Source organism: Blennius ocellaris (genome assembly GCF_963422515.1).
Source record: "Blennius ocellaris genome assembly, chromosome: 14".
NCBI lineage: Eukaryota > Metazoa > Chordata > Actinopteri > Blenniiformes > Blenniidae > Blennius > Blennius ocellaris.
In genome coordinates this window covers 6,464,917-6,484,916 of record NC_137663.1, presented here as the reverse complement: position 1 = coordinate 6,484,916, position 20,000 = coordinate 6,464,917, and the positions used below count along the sequence as shown (strand labels likewise).

At 46.9% G+C, this 20,000-nt stretch overlaps 4 protein-coding genes across 4 annotated transcripts in view; all 4 read right to left on the bottom strand.

Moving 5' to 3' along the window:
• The window catches only part of LOC308139798 (insulin), a gene marked incomplete at both ends in the record, with an annotated part of 898 nt that extends 306 nt beyond the window's left edge, over nt 1–592 (bottom strand). The window contains one exon of the mRNA XM_080509333.1: nt 409–592. Coding sequence (XP_080365459.1) covers nt 409–592 — 184 coding nt within the window. The remainder of the gene's footprint in view (nt 1–408) is intronic.
• A 2,793-nt stretch (nt 593–3,385) lies between these two features.
• Nucleotides 3,386–5,702, bottom strand: LOC308139156 (E3 ubiquitin-protein ligase RNF26-like; the record flags this gene model as incomplete). The annotated part of the gene is made up of 2 exons (XM_080508501.1): nt 5,658–5,702; nt 3,386–4,525 (listed from the first exon to the last, which is right to left on the bottom strand). Exon 2 carries the CDS (start codon nt 4,517–4,519, stop codon nt 3,386–3,388), a length of 1,134 nt encoding a protein of 377 aa, XP_080364627.1. The 5' UTR covers nt 4,520–4,525; nt 5,658–5,702.
• A 1,486-nt stretch (nt 5,703–7,188) lies between these two features.
• Nucleotides 7,189–7,605, bottom strand: LOC308139801 (histone H3.2; the record flags this gene model as incomplete). The annotated part of the gene is made up of 1 exon (XM_080509336.1): nt 7,189–7,605. Exon 1 carries the CDS (start codon nt 7,597–7,599, stop codon nt 7,189–7,191), a length of 411 nt encoding a protein of 136 aa, XP_080365462.1. The 5' UTR covers nt 7,600–7,605.
• A 1,363-nt stretch (nt 7,606–8,968) lies between these two features.
• On the bottom strand, nt 8,969–9,592 carry LOC308139794 (histone H1.4-like; the record flags this gene model as incomplete). The annotated part of the gene is made up of 1 exon (XM_080509327.1): nt 8,969–9,592. The coding sequence occupies one exon, from the start codon at nt 9,590–9,592 to the stop codon at nt 8,969–8,971; it is 624 nt and encodes a 207-aa protein (XP_080365453.1).
• Nucleotides 9,593–20,000: the final 10,408 nt, after the last annotated feature.

Below are 20,000 nucleotides of genomic sequence, written 5' to 3'. Positions count from 1 at the left end.
GAGGGTCGAACACGTCGTAGTTCAGGTCCGAAAACAGACACATTTCATCTTTGAGTGAGTGAAACAGCATCATAATAACCTTTACAGTTGAAACATAAAGTTTGACTTTCTTGTGGGACAGAGTATTCGAGATGAAAATGTCCATATTTTTAACAAAACTAAACAACTGCGACTGAAAATGACAACAATCTCATCATAAAAACAATTTAAATGATACTTTAAGGTGCAAAATACAGTGAAATGTCCCCCAAAAAACTTTGCATTATGGGTGATTTTCCAATCAATATCTTCAGTGAATGAGTGTTCAGACTGTCCAGAGTTGTTACGTTACCTCTTATCAGCAGTACCCAGGAGGTAACTATGTGGAGAAAGTAACTCATAACTGTAATTAAGTGAAGTGCGTCTCACCCAGCAGGGGGTCCACGTCTCTCTTGGGGTTGTAGAAGAAGCCTCGGTCTCCACATACCAGGTAGAGCGCGTCCACCAGGTGGGAGCCACACAGGTGCTGGGGCGGCGCCACGGCCTGCGAGCCGGGCCAGGAGAGCGCCAGCAGGAGGAGCAGGGAGGAGGTCTGGAGCCAGAGAGCCGCCATGCTGCATGGAGGAGACACACACAGAGAGACTGGGGTTAGAGGAGGAGGAGGAGGAGGTGCAGGAGTAAAGGAAGAGAAGCCAGAGGAGCTGCAGGGTAGGAGGAGGAGCAGCGAGTTATGTCTGAGATGAAGAAGAGGAGGAGGAGGAGAAGCAGGAGCAGCACTCCCCTGCAGACTGTGAGGAGGAGGAGGAGGAGGAGGAGGAGCAGCAGAAAGAAGATAAAAGCCAGGAGGTGCAGGCAGAGGATGAGGAGGAGTCGAAGTAGGAGGACGACAAGGAGTAGAAGTAGGAGTTGGAACAGGAGTAGGAGCAGAACGAGAAGGAGAGAAAGGAGGAGCAGGCACCTGCAGGATGGAGGAAGAGGAGGTGTCTGTGAGGAGGAGCGGGAGGAGAAAGTTGGAGGAGGGCGAGAAGTAGAAACGGGAGCAGGAGGAACGGGAGGATGAGGAGCACTCACCTGCTGAACGGAGGATGAGGAGGAGTCTGTGAGGAGGAGCAGGAGGAAGAGGAGCAGGATGAGTGAGGCAGAACGGAGCAGCCGACCTCTTTTTAAAGCCCGGAGCACCGGGACACGCCCCCCCCCCTCCCACTCCCACCCCCCCACTCCCACTCCCACCCCACCCCCTGTGTGCCGCGTGTGCTGGTTCTCCTCTCCCGACGTCGTGACGACCGGACGAGTCCTCTGAGGGTCAGCCTGAGCCCTGGGCGACCTTTGACCTCTGATAAACCCCACATCGTAGGTCAATACTACCGACACTCAGCAGGCTGCATCGTTTCACACACGAGCAGCCTGAGGGGGTCAGAGGTCATGATCAGGAACCCAATATCTGTGAACCTCCAAATACCCCTCAAAACCTGTGTGTGTGTGTGTGTGTGTGTGTGTGAGAACCTGCTGGTCAGCACATGCTGAAGTGCTTCTGATTGGCTGCTCGCAGCACTCAGTAAAGCAAACAGGAGTTAATGAGGCGACGTGATCTGATCGCCTCGTTCTGATCAGCGATTAACCTTCTGCTGCTCCGACGTCTCATGGAAAACAAAACAAGTTTCTGTTTTCTGCTCCGCCAGCCGGGACGAGTGACGTCGTCCCGCTTCGTCTCCAGACGCTTCCGCACACGGTTGTGAAGGTTCTGCAGACGTTGGGACGACGACGACGACGATGATGAAAACTGAAGATGGAAAATCTGTTTCAAGATGTGAGCCGAGGCCTCCTGCGTCGGCATTTCAAATGTCTCCATCTAAAGCATGACTCAGCATTTTAACATCGGATTGTTTTCTAGAGTCCCTCCCGACCCGCCAGCGCTTTGCCTTCATGTTCTTCGGGCTTCATTTTTTTGGACGTTTGATGAAGTCTGAAGTTGTTTAACAGTAACTTTGCTCCGGAGTTGGATTGGCCTCCGCAGTCGGGAGAACTTCCGGACAGAGGAATTACCTTTCTTCAGCTGGTCTCCGTCTCACGCTGGGACACTTTTCTAACAGTATTTTTTAACAGGAGAACAGATGTTGCGATCCCCGTTATATCATTAGATATAAAACGCGTGTATTTGTGAACCGTCGCCACCTGCCGACGGGCAAACTCAGCCGAGCGTGGCGTGGCGTCGCCGTGGGCAACCGGCGAGGAGACGAGGAGGACGGAGCGTTTCTGAGAACTTGTGAGTGTTTCCACACAGGAAAATTGGAAATTGGACAACAAAGCCCCAGATTCTCTGCTCACTCGACACGTCGCGCGCCAACATGCTGATGTTGGCGCGCAAAACCTTCGAATTTGAAACAAACACTTGAACCATTTTACGTTATGTTGTTTCTGTCTTTTGGATGGAAATGAACTGTGAAGAAAGAAATGAAAATCCTTTTTGCTTATTAGAACCAACGTTCACAAAACAGACGTGTGCGTGAGGCATTAAAACAGAAATAATTTTAATAACAGTAGCTGTCATCTTCAGCTTTCATTAAAAAAAACAAAACAAAACGGTTTTAAATCTGTAGGAAGGGAAAAGTGTGAAACAAGAACAGATCTTTGGGTTTGAACTTCATTTTCACCTCCGGATGCTTGAACATTTTAAGCAAAAAGACACTTTAAATATCATTATATATGTTTAGTTTCCATTACTTGTGCTTGTAAATAATAGCATGAACAGTTAAAGCGCGTTACCATGGAGACGGCGAAGAGTCGAATTCAAACTGAGCAGGTTGTTTCAGGAGGTGAAGATATAAAATTAGACAGCAGAAAGAAAACAGTAACAGTGTTTGATCAGGCTCAGCAGCAACCAGCGTCACAGGAAACCATTTGATCGGCACAAGACTCAATGTTGTGCTTTTTTTTTGTGCTTGAACGTGTTTTATGAAAACGCTTTTTTTTTTTTTAAATGATCAGTTTAAAGTAGCTGCAGACTGAAAGCTGTGTGAGAAAGCGCTAAACCTTCGTCGCCTTTCGGGGCTTCCGTTTACGGCGCGGTGTTCTCCGCATGCGCCTGCTTTCATTACAAAAAACATCCACTGGCACCCGCTAGTGGCCCAACGTGGAAACTACATCTTGTCCACTTCTTCTGCCGTTCCCGCTGAAAACGAACATGGTTTTCTAAACACTGCCGTGTAAACATTTCTAAACTTTTCCGAGTCCGAAGCGCAAAAAACAACGTGTTTTCACTTGAAATGTCGACCATTTCAACCAGATATCGAAACAATCTGCTTCAAGGAAATACTCCGACACGTCAAAACGTCAGTGTTGGAAGGATTGAACGGGACTGTCTCGTCGACCCGGGAGGAAGGAAGGTCCTCTGTCCTCCGACTGGTCCTCAGAGGAAGACGTCCATGGTCTGTGTGATGTGCTGGCGGCAGAGCGGGCAGCGGCTGGCGGCCCGCCGGCTCAGGATGTCGGCGCAGTGGCGGCAGAGGCAAAGATGGCGGCAGGGCAGCAGCAGCACCGTCTTGCTCTCGTCCTGACACACCACGCACTTCTTCCCCTCCTCCTGCTCCTGCAGCAGGTTCAGCAGCTCGCCGCCGTCGCCCGCCGCCGTGGCCTCGCCGCCCCCAGCCGCCTCGCCGTCCCGCCCGGTTTCGCCCTGACCCGGCGTGTGAAGAAGGTGTGTGTCGGCGACCTCGCCGCCGTCTGCATCCTCCGGGCTCGTGTCCGCACCGTGCGCCGCGTCGTGTGACGTCACCGCCCCAGCCAGGTGGCGAGCCGCCGCCCACAAGCCGTCGACGGCTCGCCGGCAGAGCTGCGTGGCGAGGGCGGAGATCCCAGGGTTCCACAGGAGCAGCAGCAGCGGCGGCGAGGCCACGGCGGCGGCGAGCAGCCCGTCCAACGTGAAGACGGCGGCGAGCACATCCATCAGCAGCTGGCACGACGTCCACAGCAGCACGGAGGCGCCCACCAGGCCGCTGTACAGGAAGGTCAGCGCGCTCAGCGCCAGCTCCAGGGCCCGGTGCAGCGGCGCCGCCACCGCCTCCCACACGCTCACGATCGCCGCCGCACAGTTCTGCGTGACGATCAGGAAGACGTTGACGACCGTGTTGATGAAGTAGAGGATGAGGCTGAGTGCCACGCCCACCCCCTCGCACGCCTGCCGCAGGACGCCGCTCCCGGACGCCAGGCTGCGCTGGAGCACGTCTTTGGCGCGCCACGCGACGTGGCAGCACAGGTGGCCTGCCATCTTGAAGCTCTCCAGCACGCCCGCCAGCGCCCGCAGCCAGCCCTCGGCGACCTGCAGGGCCGAGCGGGCGGCGCCGGAGGCGGCCTCTGCGGCGGTGAAGACGGACAGCTGGGCGAAGTTCCAGGACTCGACCACGGAGGAGCCGCTCAGCACGCCGCCGACGGCAGAAAGGAGCCGCAGCATCCAGCTGAGTGAGCGCAGCAGCAGGTCGAGCAGCAGAAAGCAGGCGTCCACGCAGCCGCCTGCCGCCACGCCCCATACGCTCACCTCCTCCATGACGGCCTGCAGAGAGCGCACGTTAGAGACTCCAAAATCATTCCCGGTTGTTGTTGTTTTCTACGTAACAAACAACAAGAATATAAAGACGAATGAACAACAAACTGAAGACACTTACTTGTTGTTTTGTTGCAAAGGTTGCAGTGAAAGTGGTAATCTGGTAGATATCAAACGAGTTTTTGGAGTTTTTTTTATTGTGTGATTATACAGTGTTAAAACACTGTAGTGTAAAGTGGGTCCTTATACTGTGTGAATACGTTGCGCGTGGCTGTGAGATCAACTAATTAATCTCACTTCACTTTTGGATAGCACTAAATATTCACACAATATAATGTAAGGATTAAAGAAAACCACAGAATTCTTCCTAAACAGTCGACTTCCATTTAGCATTATAAAGATGCAGGTTACTGAAAAGTAAAAATGAGAATAGAAGAAAACCAAACTGAACGCGGAGGTAACAGGAAGATTCATTATATATATATATATAGTTATATTAATAGTGGGAGTTGTACTAGTAGTAGTAGTAGTAGCAGGAGTAGCATTGTGTTTTGGGTGAATTTGGTAAAATCGTTCCTGTTATTAGTAGTATTCAAAGTTCTATTAGTATTAATATGAACATAATACCTATTATTATTATGATTTTTGATGAACATCATGGGTTTCACATGCTAACCGAACTCCATTGAATCTGGTGAGTCGTTTTAGAGGATTAATACCGGGATTATAACCACGAGGCATCAGCTTTCCAAAATGAAAACTATTGTTATGTGGGGTTTCTACATAAACACCAAAGACCGAATTGTAAAAGAGGTCTTTGGTGTTTATATTAAAGAAATTAATGAGTGGTCTGAGATGTCTGTGAAGTTATTATTGTAAATTAGCTGCTTTGTGAAGGGAATGTGGTATTAAATGGCCATGCGGGTTGTTGGAGGCTAAAGTAACGTCAGGTCTACAGACGAGCTTCTAGAAAGTTTACACGGTTTGAATTCTATTGCCGCTTCAATCATAGTGTGTTTATGTTCATTTTAAAACACATTTATACGTTATATCTGGCAGCGACCACATGCTAGTGATGCTAGCATTAGCTCGCACAACAACCGTAACCGGAACAGAAATACTAACAGATTAAAATACTTACCGTAAAAACACGACGCGCAGAATGTCAACCATGCGTGCGAATAATACTCGAAACGTTCGTAGTTTCAATCACAAAGTTTTTTTTTATTACGATGTTTACTTTCTGCTTCGTGATACTCAATTATCTGGCATCGCGACCCATCGGCCGAGCAGCAACGCCCCCTGCTGGTGTGGAGCTGCAACGCTGCAAGCTTTTAAACAATTCCCCAGCACTTACAACAGAGGGCGCTGTGATCACGGCCCCACACTGCAGCCCTGCCTCACCTGGAACAAAAGAAGACACAGTGAAGGACGCTGTTTGTGGATTTCAGCTCGGGCCTTTAACGCAGCCACCTCCCTCGAGCCCCGCTGGTGAACTTCTCCAGGAGTACCATGAGAAAGAACATTTTCTAATGACGTACTCGATCATGAACAAACTTTTCAGGTGAAAGTTGTCCAGCTCTGTGGATTTTAGTTTGTGGAAGCAACGTTTCATTCATGTTTTGGCTTATGCGATGCCAGTGTTATTATACCTGTAGAGCAGGGGTCTCCAGCCCTGGTCCTCGAGGGCACCTGTCCTGTATGTTTTAGGTCTCTCCCTGCTTCAGCACACCTGAATCTAATGATGATGTCATCACCAAGGTTGTGAAAAACCCAATAACGAGCCCTTCATTGCAATCAGGTGTGTTGCAACTGGGAGAGAGCTAAAACATGCAGGACAGGTGCCCTCGAGGACCAGGGTTGGTGACTCCTGCTATAGAGGTTGTGTTTTTTTTTTTTTTTAGATGACCGAGTGCAATTGTATTCCTAAGGTGGCGGACATTTTTCTCAGGAATTACATGTTGGAAAAGCCTTAATCAGGTCATTCATTAAACCCACCAGGCGATTTGTTTGAGATTTTGTAGGAAGTGAATGGTTTTGGCGGGCTTGGGTTCATTACCTGCGAAATTACCAACTAATCTAAAGGAAGCAAATCTTACATATTTAAGTAGCATACACATTAAAAAATATACAGATGAAGTTGAGCAGCTGCACCAAGCTTCATTTGCCACAAAGACAAATATTTATTAATTTTATTATAATTTCTGTGAAAATGGACCGTTTAAAATTTTTCTCCAATGTTTGTTATTTGTACAAGTCTTTACCAATATTTCATTTTGAGCAGAAATACAATACACCTCTCCTGGTCTACACTAGTTTACTTGTCATACACCTTACAGGCAGACCAGCAACTCGCGGATTGGTCGGACTGTGCCTGAACGCTGTCGACCAATCAGATGACAGCTGGCGCAGTCAGCCAGCTTGGGGTGTGGACTCACTTCCTGAAACGAGTTTAGAGCTACTCCAGTTACTAAAGACGAAAGAAAAGTTATTTCCCCTTCTCTGAGGGCACGTTTATGCTCATCTAGACCCTGGATTATATATTATGAAGTAAAGATTGGAATTGTAACAATTATGAATGGAAACTAGTCTATATAGTGTGTGGGGGGACATTGCTCGTTGATGACGTGTGTGGCTCTGAAAAGAGCCGTTGTGTCGTGGGGGGGGGTCCTCTAAGCCCTCTCCCCGCGGATGCGGCGGGCCAGCTGGATGTCTTTGGGCATGATGGTGACCCTCTTGGCGTGGATGGCGCACAGGTTGGTGTCCTCGAACAGCCCCACCAGGTAGGCCTCGCTGGCCTCCTGCAGAGCCATGACGGCGGAGCTCTGGAAGCGCAGGTCGGTCTTGAAGTCCTGGGCGATCTCTCGCACCAGGCGCTGGAAGGGCAGCTTGCGGATCAGCAGCTCGGTGGACTTCTGGTAGCGGCGGATCTCACGCAGAGCCACGGTACCGGGCCTGTAACGGTGAGGCTTCTTCACTCCGCCGGTGGCCGGGGCGCTCTTCCGGGCGGCCTTGGTGGCCAGCTGCTTCCTGGGGGCTTTTCCTCCGGTGGACTTACGGGCGGTCTGCTTCGTTCTGGCCATCGCTGCGAGTTCCTCTCAGTCTAAGCTAAAGAAATGAATGACTGTTTGAGCGCCACCGCTCTTTATAAGGAGCCTGCTGGACGCTGATTGGTCCAAGGCGGGGGCCGCGCACGCTCACCCTCACCCTGTGATTGGAGGAAGAATATTTTCAAGATTTAAAAAACGGGCGCCAGGAATGAGAAGTTAACGGCTGCAGAGAAGCAGATATAAAAGAAAACACCCGCTGAGATTCTTCAGATGAAACTGACGCTTTTATTATTTTACAAACAAAGTTTCCTGTTTAAGTAAGACTCAAGATATTTATAGTCATATACACAGTTAAATAGACATTTACTGTACAATGAAAAACATACTTTGCGGTTTCCCAAGCCAGAGTGAATTACAAGGGTAAGGATAAACTAAAGTATCAAACTAAAAGACAAAAAATAAGGAGGAGCACAGTATGAGATTACATTTATGAAGTCAATTTAAAAACATAAACAAGGATAATGCACAATATAAAGCAAAAAAGCATCAGCAAGAGAAATCATTGCAGTATTATCCAGTCTTATTTGATATTCAACTTCCTTTATACATATTCTGTATACAGCAACGACTGGAGGATTTTCACTCTGGGATTAATAGAGTATTTCTATTCAATAAGGTCAAGATTGTCAGAAAAGAAGAATGAAACTACTAAAATCAGATACTAAAACAGTTCAAAATGTAATGAGATGTTTACCTAAAGTGTACCTGAAACTTCATCAAAGCAACGCAAGAAAACACTTTTGTACGCGTTTCAAAACTACTGTGTATATGAAATTTATGAAGCCTCATTCTGAAGGTTTAACATGTTTTACTGCTCCAGCTACACTTGATTAAGTGGAAAATCACTAAAAAAAGGTCCTTTTAGACATAAAGGATGCAGATCACTGATCTGGACCTGCAAGTCACATGTTAAGCCTTCAGTAAACACAAAAAGTGCAACTGATGCTGCTTTTTCCTTTGTTTTGCACTTTTTAATGTTTTATCTGAAATATAAATATACAAATGTTTGAACTTGTCTGCTGCGATGGGTCTTTGTTCTTATAACTTAATATATAACCACCAGAGCTTAAATTGTACAAAAAAAGGCTTAATAAATATACAATATAAAAATACACTATAAAATCAGCGCCTTCAGGTACTCAGACGGGCCTGATTGGTCAAGTTGACGCTTATAAACAAAGTTTCTTCTTCCGACTCGTAACAAAGTGTTTATAACAGGATTATTGACGTGGTTATTACACAGCACGGCAGTGGTTGTGTGCGGGGATCGCAGCTCTGTCAGAAGAAGTGGCGGCTCTGAAAAGAGCCTTTGGTGGTTCAGACGCAGGTCTGGTTAGTCCAGTCACTTCTTGCCCTTCTTGGCGGCGGCTTTCTTCGCCGCAGGCTTCTTCGCTGCTTTGGGCTTCTTCGCGACTTTCTTGGTGGGTGTCCTCGCCTTCTTCGCGGGGCTTTTCTTCGCAACGACCTTCTTCTTGGGGGTCGTCGCCTTCTTGGCGTCCTTCTTCGCGGGGCTCTTCTTGGCGGCCGGTTTCTTCGCGCCGGGTTTCTTCGGAGTGACGGCCGTCGTCTTCTTGGCGGCGGGCTTCTTCACTTTGGCGACCGTCGTCTTCTTCGGGACTTTCTTGGCGGGCTTGGCCGCTTTGGCCTCCTTGGGGAGCTTGAAGGAGCCGCTGGCCCCGGTGCCTTTGACCTGGACCAGCTGGCCCTTGGTGACCATCCGGGTGACGGTGGCGTTGACGCGCCTGTTGGTCGCCTGCTTCCTCAGGTCGTAGTCGCTCCCCAGCGCCTTCTTCGGGGCGGAGATCGACGTCCCCCTCCGGTCGTTGGACCCGACCATGGCGGTCAAGATGCACTTGGACATGCTGGGTCCGTCTCTCCGGGTCTTGGTGGCCTTCTTCTTCGCGGCCTTGGCCGGGGACTTTGCTGGGGACTTTGCCGGCGCGGCTGCGGAAGCTACCTCGGTCATGTCTGCGTTTGTATTCGGCGTTGGTCCGTGTGGAAACGTCTTTGCCCCCCTTCCGCTGGAGGCGGGACTATATAACAGGCATGAGAACCGTGGAGAGGCAACCGGCACGTCCTGCTCAGCTGCGTCCTGAAAAGTGTCCCGGAGTTTGTGTTTTCTCTGCGCGTTTCCGAGCGGAAAATACGCAGGAAAACATGGCGTCCGAGCAGCAGTGCCGGCGGGGCGGACGGACCGCAGCCCCCCCTCGGTGCCGGACTCCGGCTCGGTCTCCGGGACCCCTTGATTTCGGCGTGAGAGGTTTCAAACCTCCCGGTGACGCGCTCACTTCGAGCCGCCCGCCGCGACATTTCGGCACTTTTCGCCTCAAAAAACGATCGGGACGGGTTCGAGTCGGACGTGAAGGTCCAGGTCCGGTTAGAAGAGACCCGGGGGGACCGGGGACAGACGGAACCGGGGCTCTGCTGGGTTTTTTCGGGTAGTTCTAGGGGAAGTTCTCGGTGCATGTAAACACACGGAGGTCTGAGGCGGAGGATCCGCTCGGGACTCCGGTGTGCGGGACCAGCAACCCCCCCCATGATTTCTCATTTCAAATTGTAGTAATTAAAGTTTTGACTTTGGAAATGAAATATACTGTTGGAGAGTAAAAAATTAAGTTGGTCCAACACAGTTAACTAGCCTTTACTCGTTAGTTTAGTTTGGGGGGGTCACGTGATTTTATTTCCTAAACTGAAAGAACACAGCAAAATGGAAACGTTATTTTGTAACAATTCTTTTGATTCGGATCGCCACTTAAATCTAACGGGTTCTTTCTTTGATCAAAATGTACCTGTTTACCAACTGTTGTGAGGATACACTCATGAACTTCTGAGATATATCGTTAGTTATGAATTCATAATTTTAATGCAGTCACTCTGTGGTTCATCCTTTCCATTGGTTTTAACAACAACAACAATAAAAATGATAATAATGTTACAATAATGCATTTTATTTGTATTACACTTTACATTAGCAAATCTTAAAGTGCTAAAAGCAAAATGAGCTGAAGCAACAATATAAAACGCGGACAAAACAGCAATAAAAGTCAATAAGAGCTGTTAAACAGGAGTGTTTTAATGTCCCGTGAATGTAAAAGCAACATATATTTGCAAGAAACAACCAACAGTGTGGACATTTTGGATGATGTGTGCAGGTTGTTGGATGTTGGACAATATTCCAACAAAGCGAGTGGATTTTGAGTTAATGCACAAAAACACAAAACACGCCTGACGCCCACAGATGAACTTTGTAATATTGTTTTGTTTAGTTGTTCCTCAAAGTATTGAGACTGTGATCTTGCCAAAATTCTCAAGTGTACTTTGTAAACAAATACCCTCATATATATGTATAACCATATGTATACACTTATAGTTATAGTGCACATTTGTAATATATTGTGTTTTTTTAGCATTGTCAAAAATAACACGTTAATTTAGTTAATTGATTTGAAACGTTTAATTCGTTAAAATAATAAGTGAAAATCAATAGCTTTACTTTGAAAAGCCGAATTTTGAGATCGTAGTAGTAATTCTGCAGCAAAACAGCAGGTTGCCATGTTGGCTGACCAGGAGCCCCAAACTGGTGAACCTGGAGGAAATACTTGCAGGTAAAATATTAATCTTAATTTTAGCGAAAGAGAGAAATGTATTTTAATTTCTCTCTTTCCCTGGCTCTCCTGTATACTGTGTGTATGTGTGTGTGTGTGTGTGTGTGTGTGCGTGTGTGTGTGTGTGTGTGTGTGTGTGTGTGTGTGTGTGTGTGTGTGTGTGTGTGTGTGTGTGTGTGTGTGTGTGTTACAGTATATCATTGCCACTTACTTCATGTAATAAGTTCACAACTTTGTTTTGTTAGAAATATTCAAATTGTCACAGTGGTGGACCTGCACTCTAAACCCAGACTCATGTTAGATGTTTACTAATTTATTTTTTTATGTTTTTATTATTTTGCTGATCTTGGAGAGAAACAGTTTCATCCAAAAGCTAAAAGCACATTAGAAAAATAGTCTTCTAATTTAAATATAGTCTCTGTGTGTTGAGTCGACATTAATTCCGTGGTTTTCCCTGAATACATATGCATTACAAGCTTCAGTCTTCAGTAGAAAAAACGATGCAATTAATCGCAATTAATTGCAGAAAATTGTGCAATTAATTTGTTTGTTTTTTTAAATCGATTTACAGAACTCCTTTTTTTTCTACAACCACTTCTGGATGGATGCGAACTGCATTTCGTTGCCTTGTACGTGTGACAAGAGCAAAGACAATAAAGTTGAATTCAATTCAAAACAAAGTATCTGCAGTCACGTCTGTCCAGAAACACAACAAAACATGTCAAATGGTTTCAGAACAACTGTCCTTGATAACTTTATCGTCTGTGATCATTCCTGCACTCATGCATTTTTAATTAAGGTTTGCTATTGAAAATGAATTGATGTTCAGTAAATGACATTTGATGACGTTTCTAACTCTCAACCCTCCCCAAGGCTCCACAGGCTCTGTGGTGTTGGTTCCAGCAGATGGTGCTGTTGGACTTTATTTCTCACGGCCTCTTCAACTTACTGCCATTAAATGTCTTTGACTTCTGACCTGGAGGCGGTGGAATGTTTTTATAGTCAACTATGGTGGTAATACGTACAGGCACACGCATAGAATCGATTCTACGGTGGCCTAGAAGGGTCAAAACAACTGCAAAAGCCACAACACAACAGCAAAGGATACAACGGAAGTTATGCAGCGGTCAGAAAAGCAGGTTTTGGGAACGACATTCTCCGACGGACACAATAATTCAACAATGCACGGCAGAGCACTGACGTAACGTTAAGACAATTTCAACACAGTGACCGGCGTGGCTGATTTGTGACAACAAATAATGATATTAATCCCAAGCATCAAGTGACAGAGTTTAACTTGCATGTCATTAAACTCCCCCGTACTCAAAATAGTATTTCAGTATATATTGTCCCCCGGGGAAAAAAAAAAGAAGTGTGTTCTTCCGACCCCTACGCATTTCTGTTGTGGCTTTTGGATGAATCCTCTAGCATGCTGACCATCACAGCTTTGGCTTGTTAGAGATTCCAGAGAAGACGAAAAGTAAAAATTCCCACAGACAGGCACGAGTCTTTATCAGAGCTTCAACTGTTTTGACGTGCACTTAAAGTCCTAGTGAAATGTAAAACACTACTTTGCAAAAAACGATAGTTGGGGTTCTACATATAAGGTTTCTCCGACTCTGCCCCACCACTGTTGTCGCATAACAAAGGTATTTGAACTTTGAATCTCCAGCCGAGGAAGTCGGGGGAATCCTTCTCCATGGGCGTGACGTCAAGAGTTGTGCAGATCTCCATCTGTTGTGTTTATATCGGCTTGTTTCCCTCTTAAATATCCACGTTTTTACAGTGTTTTGAAGTTATAGTCGGTGTTTTATGAGCCTTGATGAAAGATTGAGCCTGGAAGAGACAGAGAGAGGAGAAAAGGAGGAGAGAAACACAATATCCAATGTGGCGGGATAAAGGACACGCTGGAGCTGAAGGTAAACTTGTCTATTATTTCGCAACCGCCGAAAACAGAACAGCACAACACATCCAAAACGTGTGAGTCCCCCTCGGCTAAACACCGGGAGTTAGCCAAGGCTGCGAGCACGGGCGGCGGGAGCTGCTAGCTTGCACAGCTAGCGGGAGCAGCTAGCTCGGGCGGCTAGTAGACGATCAAGTAATACCTGGACTCTTCTTCAGTGATTCCGCAGTCGGAAAAGTGCTTCGACATGATCCAGGAAGTCGTTCTGCAAAAAGTCAGGAGCCTCAAAGCCTCAAAGGTGAAAACTGGCGGCTGCTGAGGCGAGGAGACGAGGAGACGAGGACGAATGGAGGACGAAGCGTCTTCTTCCTCAAACATGTTCCAGACGGGGTCACCGATGGCAGAACGACCTTCTGTGTCTTCTTCATCAATCACTGGGTTTGAAATGACGACGATGATGAAATATGGTTAGATTCAGCCTCTTCGTGGTCAAAACTCTGATCCTCCATAACGTAAACACAACTTGGGCGTGTGCACATCCAGTGACGTCACTCTATTATTGTCAGAAGCTCCGCCCAGCAGCCAAAATACCCTGTTTATCGGCTATTTTCTCACAGATTGCCGCGTCTTAACATTTTACCCTTGGACCAGTTGGCATAAAAAATGTCCCTAGAAGCGACAGCCAGAGTGTTTTGGAGGTCGAATTTTCATTTCACTAGGACTTCAATCCACATTTCCAATATGTCTGCTTTTCTAGATACCCGCCACCAGGGGGAGACACAGTGCAGCTGCTCACACTGGCACACGCGCCTGACTCCATCGACAGTGTGCACTTTTACTGCATATACGTCACAGTGTGTGTTCTTTTACCGGGTTTTCCTCGAGCTGTGTGTACTTGTACTACATGGTGAAGTGTTCCTGTGACCTTGAAGAGGAACTGGCCTCCTGGAGCAGTGGTTTGCCCTGTCATCTCAAGGTTCAGGCTGCAGACCAGGAGGAGACCCTGTGGAAGCAACAGGGACCGGATAGAATAGAATAGAATAGAATAGAACTTCTTTCTTAATCTGAGGGAACATGCTTTGATCTTGGAGGTTTCCCAGGTTCTAAGTGTTTTGTCCTGTCTGAGCAGAAGTCTTCTGGTCGACTTGCTGCAGACGTCTGACGGTTGAATCACAGGCCGCCTCACTCCGGGGACTCGAGGAGCTGAGCTGGAGACTCCGGCGTGCGTCTGGAGGAGCGGCTCATGCTCGCACTCATTAAACGGAGGCCCGCGTGGCCCCAGGCGGCTAGTTACCCAGGTTATCGCTTGCCGCCTGACGTATTTTTTTTCTGCTGCTGAAATCCAAGTTCACGGGCTTTGTTGTCGTCACGGAAACATGGCTGCGGGGCCAGGCAAGAAGAAAGGAGGAAGAAATCTTTGATGTGAGGCTTACTGATAAAGGAGCAGTCCATCAAGTCTGTGAGGTCAGAGAGAGTTGTGCCGTCTTTAGCTTAGCTTAGCAGAAAGACTGCTAACACAGAGAAACCACTAACCTGGTAATTAATGCAGCAGCGTGTGTGTGTGTGCGTGTGTGCGTGTGTGCGTGTGTGTGTGTGTGTGTGTGTGTGTGTGTGTGTGTGTGTGTGTGTGTGTGTGTGTGTGTGCGTGTGTGCGTGTGTGTGAAGGCTCCTATAAAAATCTCCTAAAACCCATAAACCAGCGGACTGATGTTCGTTCAGAGAGATGATTTGGCGCTTGAGAAGTGAAGAACAGGCAGAATCCATCGCTGACCGCGAGACTGGAACAACTCGACAAGAACGTTATTCTCATTGCCACCGCATGGACTCTGAAAACCATCACGTATGAACACTCAGACCCCGTTTACATGACAACGAAAACGAGTGTTTCTGCAAAAAGTTCTTCACTTTTTGAGGGGGGGTCGGTTTACTGGACACTGGTGTCTGGATGGATTGTAGGACAACTCGTCCACCGATGAGATTTCAGAGTTTCTTTGAGAAAATAAATCCTCTACAATGTACTTTTACATATTGTTATTTCTAACTGATATTTTATATAGTGTTCATATATCCAGTATATGTCCATATATATTTAGTATGTTATCATTTGGCTTGGTCTCTCTTTGATTACCATTCTCGTAACGGTGAAATAAATAAACAAGCGCTTGTAAATACATCTCTAGGAATTCCTTTTGATGAAAAGCTCAGTTGGAAGCCGCATATAAATATTCTGAAGTCAAAATTAGCAAAAAATATTGGCATAATGTGTAAAATCAGATCAGCATTAGATCAGAATTCACTCAACTTATTACATAACTCCCTCATCCTTCCATATCTGAGCTATAGTGTGGAAATCTGGGGAAATAATCGTAAAACAAACATTAATGCTATTTTTTTTTCTTACTTCAGAAGAAGGCCATAAAGCGGATTATTATGCTCCAACAAATCCGGTTTGCCATATCAAAGACGCTAAAAATACACAATATTGTCAACCTCAATACACTAGCTGTAACATATAAGGCACATAATCATAATCTTCCACCTCATATACAGAAGGTATTAAGGGGAAAAAAAAGTAGCTTTTTGTATCAAATATACTGAATAATCCTTCAAAATGTGTCAATTATAATCTTCCATCTCATTTACAGAAGTTATTCAAACATAAAGAGTCAATATAGCCTCAGTGGTTACTGGGTTTTTTTTGTTTAATTAGACAATAACAAAAAAAACCCCAAAAAAACCAATGCAGAGCCTGCCAGAGGCCACAAAGCGCTCTTACTGCACATCCCCCTCCCCCGCCCCCTCCTCTCTTGTTGTAAATAGTTGCTTCTGCTCATGTGCTTATAAACAAACATGGCGGACCCGTAGTGGTTTGACTCGCGGTCCGTATTCTAGTTTTATCGTCCACATCGGTAGTTAAATAGTTGAGACTCTCCCCTGATAGCGTCCGATGCCTCATCAGTCCGTACGGATGTTGGGTTCTCTACAGTTTGTTCACGTTTATAGCGTCTTGTTCTCTGCACACACGTCTGTGTGGTTTTCATTACAATAACAAGCGACAGCGCCCTCTCGTGGCATGATATTCTAACTACATTGTTGTCAGTGTCCTTTTTTTTTTTTTCTTTCTTTTTTTTTAAACAGATTAGGTGCTGTCACATGAAATGTTGTCGTGGAAACGTGGCCTAAAAAAAAAAACATTGATCCTCTTGTCTTCTCTCTCTCTCTCTCTCTCTCTCTCTCTCTCTCTCTCTCTCTCTCTCTGTGTCTCTCCCTCATCCCTCCCTCATGCAGTGTATACACCTCAGGGTGGACCTTGAGGTCTCAGGCTGTCTGGGCCTCATTAACAGGTCTCAGTGCCTCAGGTGAGCTCTGGACTGACAGGAGCTGGAAGCAGAGTGACGACCAGCAGACCAGCGGAGCTCCAGACGTCTGGGAGACGTTTCAAACGTCTCTTGTTGGAGCAGAATCATCGGCAAAAAACAGAAAACCAAGGCCAAAGCGGAGTCGAGTGAAATCAGCAGCTTCAGATGCGGAAAGCACTAAATTTGATTACTCAGATTAAAAGGTTTCAATTTACTTTAATGTACCTGATGTTAATGAAGACAAGCCTTTAATAATGAGCCGCCTCACGTGTTGACGTTTACCTGAGCTGGAAGCAGAGAGAGAAATCCATCCGTGTGTGTGTGTGTGTGTGTGTGTGTGTGTGTGTGTGTGTGTGTGTGTGTGTGTGTGTGTGTGTGTGTGTGTGTGTGTGTGTGTGTGTGTGTGTGTGTGTGTGTTACAGTATATCATTGCCACTTACTTCATGTAATAAGTTCACAACTTTGTTTTGTTAGAAATATGTGTGATACTGTATGGTTCGAGGCTGTTGAATGATGTGGAAAGCCGATGTGCTCTGGGAACGAAAAATACACACACACACACGCACACACACACACACACACACACACACACACACACACACACACACGCACACACACACACACGTATCCAATTCAGTACTACATCTCTCTAAATCATCAGGCGTCACAGTGAAACCTCCTTCAGGCTTCAATTCCTGTGTGTGTTTTAGAGGACTTTGCAGAAGATCGGCTCACGTAGATAAAGAGAATAAAGCTTCAGTGATTGGTTGATATGGTCCTGAGTGGGCAGGGCTAAAGACTGCCTCGTTAGGCATAGCAGAAAACATGAACCCGTATCTCTGCAGCTGAAGCCGGCATACCTGTATTTATTGTTGCCTGATGGCCCCAGTGACTTAATTCAAAACGTGGAGCAGTGACTGGTGCCGGACCAGCGTGTAGAAGTGACGAAACGGTTCAATGAATCAGTGTGACGGTCGTCTAAAAGAACGTTACCTGACATCCTGAACAAGGTCAGCCCCGTCTGTGACCTTTGAGCTTGTTCCTGACCGAGCCACAGCAAGGTTCCGTGTTGATGTCTGGACTCAGACGAAGATCACGCCACGCCACAAACACTTCTCCTCATCCTCGTTCCTGGAAGTCGCCCCACTTTTTATTTGACAGATTTTCAACTTTTTATATATATATATATGTATATATATATATTTTTTTTTATTATTGTGTTTTCCTCCACTGTCATACTTTGCCAGGAGCAACACGACGAAGTCCCAGACGACCCAAATGCAGACCGACGGGAGCCGGTGGATCCTGTCGACCGCAGGTTAGCTGAAGGCTAATCAGTAAATTCAACCTGACTGGACGGCAGCGGCGGGGGGCGGGGGGATCACTGCTCCACACAGCCACAGATAGATAGATAGATAGGTAGAGAGAGCGAGAGAGAGAGAGAGAGAGAGAGAGAGAGAGAGAGAGAGAGAGAGAGACACACACACAAAGTGATGTTTCTACATTCAAATACAACACAGTAATCTCAAGGCACTTTAACAGAGAAAATCCTGACAATTCAGCAGAGGAGATACAGGAAAGATAAAACTACCTTTTAACAGAAAGACAGAAAGTTGCAGAAGGAGACTCAGAGGTGGAGACTTTCTGCTGTTCCGGCTGACATCGGGGATGGAAGGAGAGAAAAGGCTCGGAAAGCGATAGAGAGGAATAAGTGGATAAATCTACTCGCTGCAGATGTGATAAGGGCAGGAGGTGGAATGTTAGAGAACCATGGTGAGTGAGAAAGGAAGGAAGCTCAGGGTCAGTCTCCCAGCAGTCTACACCTACAGCAGCTTTACTAGAGAATGGTCCGGGGTGGCCTGTACCGGCCACAACTTTAACCGTTATTGAATAGAAAAGTCTTGAGCCGAACATTCAGAGTCGACTGTATCAGCGTCTTTAACTGAAACTGGGAGTTGAAAGCTCTGCCTCCCAATTCTACGATTAGAAAACCCAAGAACCTCTAGGGGAACCAAGTGTTCTTTTCTGGATACAATGAAGCCTGCTTGTTAAGAAGGTTTCTACATTTTTTTACCGATTTAAAAGGAAGCCAATGAAGAGAAGCTAATATCGGAGTGATGTGATCTCTCCTGCTGGTTCCCGTCAGGACTCTCGCTGCAGCATTCTGAATCAAGGGAAGACTTTTTAAGCAGTTATTGGGGCACACTGACGCTAGGGAATTATAATACTCTACTCTAGAAGTGAGATGTGCTTCACCAAGTTCTTTGGTAAGAAGTTTTTGTCTTGCTGTGGACACTTTATGGACCTTTGTCTGAGTGTGCAGGAGAGGTGTGACTGATTTAAGGAGGTGTCTGGAGACTGTTGGAGCTGATTTTTAGTTGGTCCGTGGTCTCTGTGTTCTGTTTCCTGTCTGACCTTCACTGAGGACAAATGCGTGACGATGTCTCCTGTTGGTGTGTCCATCCTGCCGAGGATGCAGGATGACTTCACACACGTTGGCCTGGATGTTTCAGGTAACAGCAGTGTTCCTTCCTGTGCTTCCCAGGTTTGGGGGTGACTGACGGGACCGAGAGTCTGTGAGGGCCTGCCGTCGCTCGGGACGGCCTCCTCGCTCTCCCCCCCTCCCGCTGGCGGTTGTTTTGTGCGTGTGCCTTGTGATGATCGGTGACTGGAGGTCGAAGGTTGCCGCGCTACTTAATTCACAGCTGCGTGGCCGGCGGCGGCGGCGAGAGGCGGAGAGACGAGAGAGGTTCATCAAACCGAAGCTGATGGTTGGAATAAGAGCAGGACACATGTGGCCGCAGGGAGGGAGAGACTGAGGAGGAGAGAGGAGCCCATCACAGTCCAGCTGGACTCGCTTCATTAATCCAGATGATCTAAACACACTGCCTGGAGGCGGGGGGGAGGGGGGGGGGGGGGGGGGGGGGTCGAGGGAGGGAGAGGAGGGCGTCCGAGGTTCAACTTCGGAGAATCATTGCAAACAATCAACTGCTTCTAACGAAACATGAATTGTGGCTGCAGTATGAAGGGTCTTGTTTTATGTGGTCAGTTCACCTTACAAAGGAGCGCCCTTAGATTTATAGAGGTTATGATACTCACCCTCACCTCCTGAACCATCGTCCTGAGAAAACCCAACATGGCGAGACAGTGGCTGCTTGGGAAGGTTGAACATTGGTGTCACCCGGGACATATAGATGAATCTCTTTGGTGAAAGTCCTGCTCTTAGTACCTTCCTGCCCCCCTGACACAGACTCAGAGTGGTCTCTAAAAGCCTGAGAGCTGCTGGAAGACCTAAAAACTTTCAGGCTGTCGATAGGAGAAGCTACCTGTTCCATGATGCCTGAATGAGGTATGGAGTTATACTGATGACACACTGTCATATTTTGCAGTGTGTCCTAAAATCTCCATTAAGACCCTTAGATTGGCTTTGAATTATCCAGATTACAGTTTGTATCTTTTTCAGATGTCTAAAAAGCTTAAAATGTGGTTTCATCAGCAAATAAATAA